General features: G+C 37.9%; 1 protein-coding gene across 1 annotated transcript in view; it reads right to left on the bottom strand.

Moving 5' to 3' along the window:
- The window catches only part of LOC139718625 (uncharacterized), a 51,814-nt gene that overhangs the window by 4,924 nt on the left and 33,375 nt on the right, over window positions 1-13,515 (bottom strand). Inside the window, exon 10 of the mRNA XM_071630083.1 lies at window positions 10,566-10,796. Within this exon, the coding sequence (XP_071486184.1) occupies window positions 10,566-10,796 (231 nt within the window). The remainder of the gene's footprint in view (window positions 1-10,565; window positions 10,797-13,515) is intronic.

The raw sequence follows: 13,515 nt of genomic DNA, 5'->3' as shown, positions 1-13,515 counted from the left end.
TCCACACAATCAACTTTGCACTCTCCATAGCTAACAATTTTGAAATGGTAGCCCTCCAAAGTTGGATTACCTTTTTTTTTTTTTGATACACTGTAGTATTTATACCCCTCAATCATAAAAAAGTTTCCAGTTTTATTATTCTGAGGAAGGGTCTGAATTACCTTCCTGTACAATATACCAACTTATTAAAGCAATCTAATTTTCAGAGTTGCAAAAAAGACACACAAACTTTAAAGCCTCTGTGTGGTTTAGGGAAACACAATGGAAAAATTAGGAGAAGTTTCTCTTTCATTTCATTACAGTGTGAAAGAGAACACAATTTGACACGCTGCAGTGATGAAAACCGTTATAGCATCAGCTTTGGTAACCGAGTAATAATTAATCACACTTACAGCATGCAAGGTTTCTAAGAACTCACACATTAATTACATATGATGCGAAAATATAAGAAGAAAGGGATAACTACACGCAAAGCATAATGATATCACCAAAATGAATGTCACAAATCAGTTGAAGTACCAATCATCTACGTGGGTGAGTTTTAGTGTTTTGATGTAAGCTGCTGGAAAGCATGAGCATAATGCTTGTGAAGGAGGAACTTCTTTCTGAGTGTGGAAGCAGCAACGAAAAGAAGTTTCTCCTGTCTGAACAGGTTTGGCGTACGAGGTCAGGTTGACACTAAAGGTAAATGCAACAGTACGCAGGCAGTGAACGGTCATGAATGCGATGATACAATATCTCTACAAATATGAAAAATTGTTCCACTGCACGAGTAGAGACCGTTCACAATTTTATCACACAACATCCTTGGACATTTCAAAGCATGTGTGGTCCATGCCACTTCCTGAATACAGTACGGTTGTTAAGGAAGCAGTGCCACAATTTCACAAAATATGTGCTTATTAAAAAAATTCCCATGCCCTACATTTCAGTAACCTTTGCGATGAGCCAAGTCACAGCAAGCGGTCTGCTTTGACCCCCATGTCTACAGCTGCATGGAGACCTAGTACGTCACATATTAAACAAATATCTATACACACTGTGAATATGGTATGGCTTCATATTTTGGAACTTTTGGCATTTTTGATTTTTCATGCCTATTCTGGGATTTCATGCTTACCGTGTGCTCACTATAGAGCAGACTCAAGGGTGGAAACACGTGGCTAATTGGATTTACAATTTCAACTTGTGTTGCTAAATATAGATTTGTCACTTTTGTATCAAATGGTGAGGTAATTCATTTCCCCACTTTTGTTCCAATTTAATTGCATAATATATTTGTTTTGATGAAAATTTTACGCATCAAAATTATATAAGGCCAAGTAAAAAAAGAAACCAGTTTCTCGTCCTCGCGCGCATCGATTTTGGCCGCCGCATCGATTTTTTTACTATTTACTATTTTCAAAATGGCGCTGAAAATACCAAGAAATTCATAATTCTCGTCCTAGCCCGCTCCCCGCCCGCATCGATTTTCAGTTGCCGCATCGACTTTTTTGATATTTACTATTTTTTCGGCCGCCGAAAAAAAAAAAAAAAGATCGACAATTCACCTAACAATCGTGACGTCTCATTTCTAATTTTTACGCCTTGCGTCCTCTAGCTCTACTTAGCTGTAGACTGTAGTACAGCTGTAGCTTCTGTGTGTAGTGCGTATGTAATAACGCATGCATTTCACACTGCGAGCTCGGCCGATCGGCAAGAAGGAATGACCCACAAAGCAGTCGAACTGCACTGTAGTTGGATGGGCGGCGCGGCGGGCCGGCCTACTGGGCTGTGATGTACAGCGCACTCGGTAAGTCGTGAACGCGATAGCGGCAACATTTTTGCGAACAATCGCTGATATTCCACGCATATTTCGCGCGTTCGTATTTTTCCCCGTTTCTGATATTTTAAGCGGATGAATTGTACTGTACAAATGCTTGTGAGGATTGTACGGTATCGAGTTTGTATACATTTTCATGTCATTGTGACTATGTGCATGTGTGTGCAGTGTCGGAAGGTACGGTGCCAGCAGGGAGGTACACACCTAGTACCTCCCTGGTGCCAGTGCGCAGTGGCCGTGCCGCACCGTATATCGGCAAAGTTTTGTGTGCGTGTTTTGTAGCTGTCCAGGGTCCCCATCCCCTGGTCTGTCACGGCGATACATTCTATTTTGAAGAGAAAATGAATGCGCTTTTCCAGCAAATGTAGAATTATTAAATGGGTGTATCTACAAAATGAATAACTTTTCCACGGATTCTGGTTTGTCTTGTATTTCTGTGGGATACTTTTCTTCACGATGTAAATTCACGGACACAGCCGTGAGTGGTATCATCTGTAGTGTGTACTGTTATACAATCATTCATCATCCAAATAATGAGTGATTATCAAATGTCTTTTTAGAACATGAAGAAACATCTTTAAACGTTTAATGCTAGAATGCCATATCAGTATCATTTTGACATCCATCTGCAATTGTACAAGCCAGTTTCCAGTTGAATGTGCTACAATTGTACTGTGAAGAACTGCAGATATACATACCAGCTGTGTGGACACAAAAAGTTACAAACACCAATAAATAAAGCAGTGTTTTGAATATTATGGAATTTATTTCAGTCGTACATTTGTTGAAAGACATGTTTTATACCTGTTTCAATTAATAGCACAATACATCAGAATTGCAAGAACACTGGTATCAGAAAAGCCATTACAACACTAAATACCAGTATTGAGATGGTCATTTTCCCTTGACATCTGTAGTGGAAAGAAAAAGCAAATGTATTTCTGCATGCATGAAGTTTCATTTCAAGTATGGCACATATATCTATTTGTTTGAAAATGCACAGAGTGCAGGCAAGACGTACACTTGGGACCTGGTCTCATAACACAGCTACCAGAGTGATATTTCATTTCATAAATTGAATATAGAAAATTGTAAAGCCCTCTCTCGTTACCTTTCTCAGAATTACCGGACGAGAAACACATATTACTTTCATTTTGACGATCCTTGAAAAAATAGTAAGATATCAAATAGTAAGGACCTCCCTCATCGCCTTGCTCAAAAAACCCGGACGAGAAACTACTTTCTTTTTTTACTTGGCCTAACGAAAGGTATAACAACCAATTTATGGGGATAAAATTTCCACATTTTTATGTTTTCATTGCAGAGAGAGTTTTGTCACAACCACGTATGATAGGAAACTGGCCGAGGAAATTTTGTCTTTGGCTTTAAACTTTCTAATAACATAAACATGTGCATAAACATATCATAACAAAAATATTTTGGGTTCACAGTGTGGAGCAACCTCAATCTTATATCCCTGAAAGTCATCAATGCTGACTTACTGAAAAACAACAACTGTCTTCCTTTTCGATAGCATGTCATGATAGGAAATATAATGGTGATTTGTGAGTGGATCATGGGAGACTTTTGACTGGGGGCCTCATATCATCTACAGTTGCATGAGTGGGTGCTACTGATATTATTACTATTATCATTTTTAAAGGTGCTGTATGTGAAACTTTGAATTTCCAGAACTTGAGTGTGATCCCTTTCTTGAAAGGTCTGATTTTTAAAGGTAGGGAATCCCATTTGCACGCCTTAAATGAAGAATTGTATAAATACAGTAGTATGTTGAAGAGAGTATCATTTTAGAAACTCCCATAAAGTATTGAAAGTGGAAGGCAACATTTAGTACATTCTTTTGACCGTTAGATTTTGAATTGAATTGTTTTCGGGGCTCACCGTAAATTCCAGTACATTACTAGGCTACCTTTGCAGACCCATGTACTGTATGTGTGTCCATCATGTATATTTTGTGAAGAAAGTTCATCAACACTTACAAACATTTCTATATACACACTCTATATGTTATTACATCAGCTCTTGTACTTTTAGATTTGTGTTTATAGATCACAAATACAGAAGAATGCAACAAAAAGGCTGAAGTGTGGCTGACACACAGAACTACTGAGAAGTTGACTTTTGTGCATTATTCAAATTTTAGATAACTGTTGACTTCCAAATTTCTAAGCAGTGGCCTAAGCAAGTCCCCTCAGGTTCATATTTAATGTTTCGCTGCATTTTGGGAGGTCTGTAAAAGGTATCCCCTACCTTTAAGAAACCACCATCATTTTCATGTGAGTTTATCCATTAAAGGTAACATGGATATGGTATTAAATTACATTCAATTAAAGCTCCCTGTTACATTTTGTACTGTAGATATTCTGTAAGCGTTTTCTTTAATGATTATTACTGTAGTGAATTGAATTGAATTGAATTGAATTGAATTGAATTGAATTGAATAGAATAGAATAGAATAGAATAGAATAGAATAGAATAGAATAGAAAAGAATAGAATAGAATAGAATAGAATAGAATAGAATAGAATAGAATAGAATAGAATAGAATAGAATAGAATAGAATAGAATAGAATAGAATAGAATAGAATTGAATTGAATTGAATTGAATTGAATTGAACTGAATTGAACTGAACTGGAATTACTGTAAAAGTGGAAATTTTTGCGGTGTTGAAATTTTCGCGCATTTCGCGCAACCAGAAACTAGCATGAAAAATAATGTTCCAGTAGTTGAGATCCTGATTCCGCGGAATTAAAAACACGCGAAACTCATCTAACCCCCCTGAGCGTGAAAAATTAGTCATGCCAAAATATCAATTTTTACAGTAAATGAACTGAACTGAACTGAATTGAATTGAATTGAATTGAACTGAATTACACTTTCTTCACGGACTGCCCGTACCCTGGTTATGTTTTTTTGTTTTTTGTCAAGGAAAAAGAGCACTCTAACAGACTCTGACAATTCACATGTGATTTGATATCTGCAGGCAATGCTGTTTTCAAGAAGAATGGGAAGCACTTGGGAAGGATTTCAATGAGTTGGAACTAATCTAAGAAATGTATCACGAAGGCACTTAATGAAAAAAGCAGGGCAAGGAAGCACTTCAAAAAAAAAAAAGGCATATTTTTGTCAGGCATGAAGATCATTTCCTTCACACACAGTGAGCGTGACTTCTGCAGTCAAACAGATGCATTTGCTTAAAGGTAAAACATAGTTTCCAAGTGCCTGTAGAAACTGTTGATTTTTTGCTCTAAAAATGGACACAAATGCATATGAAATGTGCGAAATGATGCTGTGATAACATGATTTCAGTTGGGTAGTGATGAAAATGCAAAATATTAGCCAAAAAGATAATCTGATAACATATCTAATCAAGGTTGCTATGTATGCAATGTTTTATAAATGATTGCAAATCAGGCCATAGCAGTGTCCATCAATCTTCTGGGGGAGAGAGAGCATCGCATGCAGCTTGTTGGGAAGTATTACTGCTAGGACATGTTTGTTCATCGTAAAACGTTTTTCCTACCCACTACTGACTGGGGAGGGCACTTCGGAAATAAAAACCTACATTTTTGATTTAAAAAACAGTTGTGTGCCCGGCAGAAGGGCCCTAGCATGGTAACATCAACATTATGCTAATGCCCTTCTGCCGGGCACACAACAATTGTACTACTCTATAAAAACAACTAATTATCCTGGCAAATGGTGTCAGCCAGACAAGTTTTTTGGTAGACCCTTTTGATACAGTGCAAGCAAATTCCAAATGGTGGAAGATGAATTTTGAGCCTTTCTGAGAACTATGCTTTCCCTTTAATTGGCAAGCCAATATAGCCAATTCACACAAGTAAACGCACAATGCAAATTCAAACATGTCATACAAATGATTCACGCCTACACACTTTGCAGATGAGAATTACACACAATTTGGTGGTAATTAGAGAACATGAAGAAGAGAGAGCACACCAGGAAACTGAAATCAATCCAATTCCATTCTGAAGATTTTTTCCCATGAAACAAAGTTCACACAGTTCTTAACTTTCTTTTGTTCATAAATGGCCACGTCAGTATGGAAAATTTCAGGACCTAATACCATAGATAGTGTAAAATATCAAACGATCACAGTGTTTCTAAGTTGAATCAACTGAGGCTTACAAAATATAATATATATATATATATATATATATATATATATATATATATACATATATATATATCATCTTACACTAACATGTTACTTTTTACGGTAATCAAAATACAAGCAAACGGCATTCAATCATTTAACACAGAAAAGTATAAGGTGACTGCACTATGATGCTGAATCAATGTATAACTGTTTAATTGGCTTGCTCATCACTATTCACTTGATATATAATGCCCCAAAGCTTCTGAGAGGCCAAAGTTAGTTTTCATACAGTAGAACAGCTTCCCAAGAGTTGAACACTCAAGCTAGGTCATCAGATTTCATCTTGAAAGCAAGAAACAGGCACACAAACAAAACAAAAATAAAAACAAGCAAAACCTCTATTCTTGGCTTCCAGTTCCTTTTTTTGTTCTGTTTCAGAGAGGGTTCACGCTTGATTGTTGACACATCTCTAAACGTGTTTAGAATCACCAAGTGTTCAGACTCTGATAATGAGTCTTCTTGCCTGCTGCAAATTGTGAACGACATTCCATGCAACAACTGTGTCACAACAAGATAGCGTGTCAATTAAAACATGCAACTCTCGATACATGAGAGTGCATATCATATGCACACGCCATGGCAGAAGAAAATACAAAGTCAAACTGGATTCCAACCTCTTAACCATGTTTTAAGACATCAAATCATTCACATGACAAATTCACATCCGGACTCGAGCAAAACATGTTTCGAAAATACCTCAAATTCATGACTGGCCAAACGTGAATGGTTTGAGAAACATGTTTGGGAGAATTGTGATTCAAGTTTGCTGTCGGACTTCCAAAAAAAAAAAAAAAAGATTACTAAAGAGACATGAAATATGTTTCCAAATCAAATTTACAAATAATAATAATAATAATGATAATAATAATAATAATAATAATAATAATAATAATAATAATAATAATAATAATAATAACAATAACAATAATAATAATGATAATAATATCATTATCATCATTATTATTATTACATGTGAAAGCTCTCTTTCACTCGTTGCAAACTGACTGTACTCCATACAGGGCAAAGCACTTAAACTGCTCTTGCTCACAGAGATAAGCACATGTTTGCGTGCCAAGTTAACTTTGTATACAATCACACGTATCACATGGCAAACATATCACCTGCCAATCAAGTTGTGTGGGCGTGGTTTAGGACAACATTGCGCAACACAATCAACTGCACATGTAGTGCATTGGAGCAGTGCCAAGAAGCCAGCCTGACAAAAATCAGGGAGGTGTGTCAGGGTTGGTGCTGGGACGGAAATTGAAGTTGAAATACAGTGTAAATGAAATTCAGATGGCAATTGAGAAAAGAAAGGCAATCATTTAAATGATAAAGTATATGTATGATAATGAGAGAGAAATGGGTCACTACTGAACACTTGTTCAAATTGAAATTGTGGAAATATCTTTAAAAAACACATAAAATTTGCACAATAAATAATCAATTGGCAAATTACTAAAAAAGAAATGCATATTTGACTAAAATAAATTACAGCATCAGATTCAGCACACAAAGATCTATCAACATGAAAATCATCAAGTTCATTGGACATTGCATTTCCAAGATCAGTGGTTCGGAGGGAGGCCTTCGAGCCACCCCTCCCCCCTCTCCCCTCCCCCCTCCCCCCTCCCCCTCCCCCCTCCCCCCTCCCCCCTCCCCCTCCCCCTCCCCCCCCCCCCCCCCCAGTATTTTCTGGGCTCAAAACAGCACAGTACGGTTAGGGTTAAATATTCTGTTCTAGTTGGGGTCAACTTGAAATGACAATGAATGGTCCTGGACATAAAAACGAGATGTGAGTGAGTGCCTGTCTCTGCGAAGTTAAAGGTCCTGTTTACCTTTGGGAGCAGTGATTTAAAAGATATTCAAGAAATCACATTTGATCCATATTGTAGGTCAGTTGTATCACAAAACATCCTATCACATAAAATCTTTGCAGTAAAGCCTAAAATATAAGGAGTTATCACTATTTTTCTCAATAAACCATAACTGTAGATGGTTTAGTCTGGAAACATTTTTATTATAAGTATCACATTTTGTATATATACTTTAACAGTACTTACAATCAATTATACTGATTCCATTTTTTACATTGATTGTTTCTATTCCTAACTCATATTTTTGGATTATTTTGAAGCACTAATGCTGGGTTTTTGTTTTATCTGCAAATGGTAAATTATGCCTTTAACTTCTGGAACAGAGGACGGAGACCCAAAGTGGCCACTCCCATCTGCTCTGATCTCCTGTCTCTGGCAGAATTTGGACAGTGTTCTTCCCTTTCTGTCCCTTTTCCCTACCCCTCCCCCCCCCCCCCCCCCCAAGCCAACAGCAGCTCCTCAACTCATAAAAAAAGGCTCTCATGATCCCACACATTATCACACAAATGACATCATAGGAATCTACTAATTCACCAGTAAATGAATCACCCCCTCAGGTAGCTGCCGTACGTATCCCTAACCTTGAGGTATGAGGGGTTGTGGGAAACGAGAAATCCCACTTCCCTTCATTTTTTTCAGTCTATGACTCCACCACTTTGATGACTTCAGGATAAGTACGATGGAGGCAAGACATTAAAGGGTTAGCATAGTTTTGGTTAAGATGAGGTTTCAGGTTTTCAACATTTTTTTTAAATGATAATTTTTGAGATAATAAGAAACCTCTTATGAAATATGAAAAAGCATACAATTCCAAGAGGAATTCGAAGTTTATTTGATAACAAGGAAAAGTAGAAATTACGCGGTGCGTAAAATATGTCCCCGCCGGAAGTAGCATTTAGTATCAAAATGTACTATATAGGTCAAAAGATCACGGTCAAAGGTCAAAGAAGTCAAAGGTCAACATTCTGTGTAGAAGTTTTGAAGCCCTCACCTAGTGCCATCACATAAAGCAAACGGAATCGAAATCCGGTTAGAAATGGCGAAGGAGTAGCATTTTGTAGCCAATGTACAATATAGGTTAAAAATCAAGGTCAAAGGTCAAAATTCTGTGTACAAGTGTTGAAGCCCTCACCTTGTGCCATCACATAAAGCAAACGGAATCGAAATCGGGTTAGAAATGGCGAAGGAGTAGCATTTTGTAGCAAAATGTACAATATAGGTCAAAAAATCAAGGTCAAAGGTCAAAGAAGTCAAAGGTCAAAATTCTGTGTAGAAGTTTTGAAGCCCTCACCTAGTGCCATCACATAAAGCAAACGGAATCGAAATCGGGTTAGAAATGGCGAAGGAGTAGCATTTTGTAGCAAAATGTACAATACAGGTCAAAAATCAAGGTCAAAGGTCAAAGAAGTCAAAGGTCAAAATTCTGTGTAGAAGTTTTGAAGCCCTCACCTACTGCCATCACATAAAGCAAACAGAATCGAAATCGGGTTAGAAATGGCGAAGGAGTAGCATTTTGTAGCAAAATGTACAATATAGGTTAAAGGTCAAGGTCAAAGGTCACGACTGAAATTCTGTGTAGAAGTTTCAAAGCTCCCATGTAGTGCTATCATATAAAGCAAACAGAATCAAAATTGGCTCATAAATGACAGAGAAGTAGCAAATTGAAGATTTTGATCACACACGGACGCACACACGGACGGACACACGGACGGACGGACGGACGGACGGACACACGGACACACACACGTACGGAGCCCGTTTCATAGTCCCCTGCTCGAACTCGTTCGGCGGGGACAAAAATTGGTTTTGATATGGCTGAGATATCCAAAACAAAACGATCTTAATGAAATGTGGGACCCACCTTTCATTAGGACATCTTTGTTTTATTTTGTTTTTGGATATACGTTCATCAAATGAACTTTGAATTCCTCTTAGAATAGTATACAAATAGTGAATGGTCACGAGTGCAATGGTACGAGATTTCGCACGAGGTGAAAGATAGAGGCGCTCTATTCAACGAGGCGAAGCCGAGTTGAATAGTGCGCCTCATCTTTCACCGAATGCGAAATCTCGTTCCATTGCACGAGTAAAGACCATACACTATTTGATTTATACAACGTCCAAGTAGATCTTTTTGGTCTAAGTAGGCCTAGAAGTCTATATATGTATGAAAAATATAGCCATACCTACATGTGGATCCCCTGCGATTCTCTTTCTGGCTTGTGCAATCAGTGTAGACACAGGTCACAGCTACTAGTACTCCAGTATACTAGCGCTCCTACGTACACTAGCACTACGTAGGCCTACGTACGCGCATGCATGTACCGCACACTGCGCTAGCTGCATGCGATCCTTATGCAACACACCGTACACGCAGTACCGTACAATTTCTCGAACCGTGGAATAGAACGAAAAAATCGAACCAAGTTGCACGCAAAAATAGAACCAAAATTGCACGGCGCGTTGAATTGAGTACTTATTGAATATCACGTTACCAACAATCCTCCAATCAAATTACAAGGATCTACTTGGACGTTGTATAATATGCTCTGTATCATTCCATAAGGGGTTTCTTAATAGTATCTTGCAAAAAATTAAAAGCTCAATCATCATCTCCACCAATACTTTACCATCCCTTTAAGGAAGGGGTGTTTGAATCACTGACCTGCGTGAGGACGTCCAGTTGTCCAACAATGTTTTCCAATGTCTGTGCCAGTCCTGGAGGAATCTCCTTCACTTCCAAGGGTGCGGTAGATGCCCCTGATGGGGTGGGGTGGGCAGCGGCAGGTGGTGAGGCCGTGCCATTGGTCAGTCCTCTGCTCTCCTGGTCTGACGACGTGATACCGAGGTCCTGCAGCATGCTGCCTGCTTGACCACTCTGTGAATATCCCATTGCCTACGGTGATTTAACAGACAACATAATGTATGAGAGAGAGAGAGAAAAAAAAACTAATATAGGAGCAAAAATACTGAACATTTATCTCCTGCTGGAGAACAGTAATTGAGGCCAATGCATTAACCCATTGAAGATGAGTCCTGAGAATACTCCGAGAGGCGTCTATGGGAAATGTGTGGTATAGCAAAATCAGTCCATCCTCAATGGATTAATATTGTAAAGCTGGCATGTTCTAACTCTCCTACTCTTGCCATGACCCTAAATTTTGACTGGGTGTTTCAATTTTCTATCTACATAACATTTATCAAGTCCACTAATTTGTTCATGGATATCTATCCCCTACATAGAGAAATCATGAACTATTCATCAAACTGAACTGCGATGCTGGTGTAACTTTAAAATGCCAGATTCTCGAAGTCTTTTGATGTCATTTTTCATACAAATTTGCTTGGTTACATTTTTTCACTTCTTAATATCATATAGAGCAAATATCATTTCAGATGTTTTTTACATTTCCTCTCTCAGAACATGCCGACCTAAATATCACAATATATTCCTTCATCCTTTTTAGTTTTGCTATCTCATTAAATGCATTCTGACACTTGTCCTGGTGCTATTCTCTGTTCAAATGTAGTGTTTGTAACTGTGGGACTTGTCATTATGTTTTAACAGGAAACTACATTAAATTGAATTGAATTGAACAAAATTGAAATAAATATGTGTTGGGAGTTACATGCATTGATGCATGGGTCTGATTTGATGTTGTCATTTTTGCTTTATTCGGCCTTTGATTTTTTCCTCCGAATCTTTCCATACAAATCCTGGATGCTGGCCAGAGAAGATTATAGATCACATTCCGTCTGGCACTTTTCTACCCATATCTCAAGTCAACAGCCCCTGATATCAGCATATGGTGATCATTTTCCCCACCTACCTCCCCCTCCTTCTCCCATCTTCCCCCCCCCCCCCCCCCCAAAAAAAAAAAAAAAAAAAAAACCCAGATAGATGAATGGAATATTCCTCCCTCCCCTTCTTCACCAAATAAGGTCAATTTTCTGAATGAACACTATTATAGCAAAGTCATAAAATTGACAAGAAAGACACAGGAGGGGAAAAAAAAAAGGTGAGGAAGTGAGATGATTGATATCAGATTACCAGCCAAGTTTAGGGCTGGAAAGAGGGAGAATTTATGTTTTGTATGTGTGTCCTCTTTTATTTATGTTTACATTTGAGGGTCAGGGCCACACATGCGAGATGCATCCAGTGACGGAACACGGCGGGGAATAAGCCACAGGTGTTGCAGCCAGTCAACGGTAACGAGACTTGGCACAAATGGCGTAGGCAGGATTAGAACAACTTGACGGAGAGGATGCTCATCAGTCAGATGCTTCAAAGACATCCTTTCCATAGGCTCCCCAACCCCCCCCCCCCCACACCCCCATCTCCAATCTGCTCCCTAAATTCGCTGGTATTGACTGCCGGTGAAATTGATAAACAGATAACATTAATTCTCTTCATCAAACAAAGTGATCATAGTAAGGGCTATTGATGAACAGAGTGTGAAACTTCGTCCTTTGAGATGTACAATACAGGTAATGCAAATTTGTGCCCATTTATGGTTTTGAATGCTTTTCACTCTTTTTTCTCATATTAATGACACCGGTAATAATGACAATAATACTATTACCATTACCATTACCAGGATTACTATTACCATTACCATTATTATTACTACTAGTACTAGTAGTAGTACTACTACTCCGATACTACTACTACTACTACCACTGGTGATCATGATCATGATGATGACAATAACATTCATGACATACTAATAATATTACCAGATATGAATACTGTTATCATCATAGTAACTATCATCTTTAATATAATTAACTTTTATAATTACTTTTGCTATAAAATTTAGAATCATGATATCAAAAAGTCATGCAATATGAACATATTGATACAATATTTGTTTTATAAACATTCCTAGGCACTTAATCAGGAGGGGAGGGGAGACAAATTTTTCTTCCATTTATATGTAAAGAGAAATCCACAAATTCATTCTTTTTCATAAAAGTACATATGCCTTCCACATGTTACTGACATATTAAGGTAATATCATTCCCTGCATGTTCTGACAGAGGTAAGCTAAGCACTCTTTCATTATGCTTGAAAAATGAAAGAAAAAAAGAGAAGAAAGATATGTTGAATACTCTTTATGCCAGTATATATATTTCTTTATATATTGTTGCCCTCTGTAACATCACAACTTGATTGATGTAGTTTTCTCATCCAGAAATGGTGGGACTAAAACTGTGCAGTGAAAAGATTCATTTAACTTTTTAACAGATCCTGTGATTTTCTTCAAACTTCTCTGATGTGTTCTACTAACATTTCTGCATTCACTAAGGCCAAATATGTATCTGGGTTTCATTCCCTTTAAGCTGTGTAACCGTTGTAGAGGTTTCCGATTATCCGGTGAGCACTATACAGGACTAAAGTTAGAATGTAAGGTAACAATGGATGAAGGCATCACACACAATAAACAATGAAGTAACTAACAATGACCCAATCAATAGGCCTACATGAGAACAGGTATCATTTGTAGTGTGTCATGGGGGGGGGGGGATGGTAAGAGGGACATATATCACACACTTGCAGAAATATCTTCATTGTGTTGTGTAAATGATAACTTCCACGGTAAATCTACTCTTCT

This window comes from Diadema antillarum, unplaced genomic scaffold, assembly GCF_040938485.1.
Source record: "Diadema antillarum isolate AM-2024a unplaced genomic scaffold, OU_Dant_1.0 scf00000098, whole genome shotgun sequence".
Classification (NCBI taxonomy): Eukaryota; Metazoa; Echinodermata; class Echinoidea; order Diadematoida; family Diadematidae; genus Diadema; species Diadema antillarum.
This window is presented reverse-complemented; position numbering and strand designations above follow the sequence as displayed.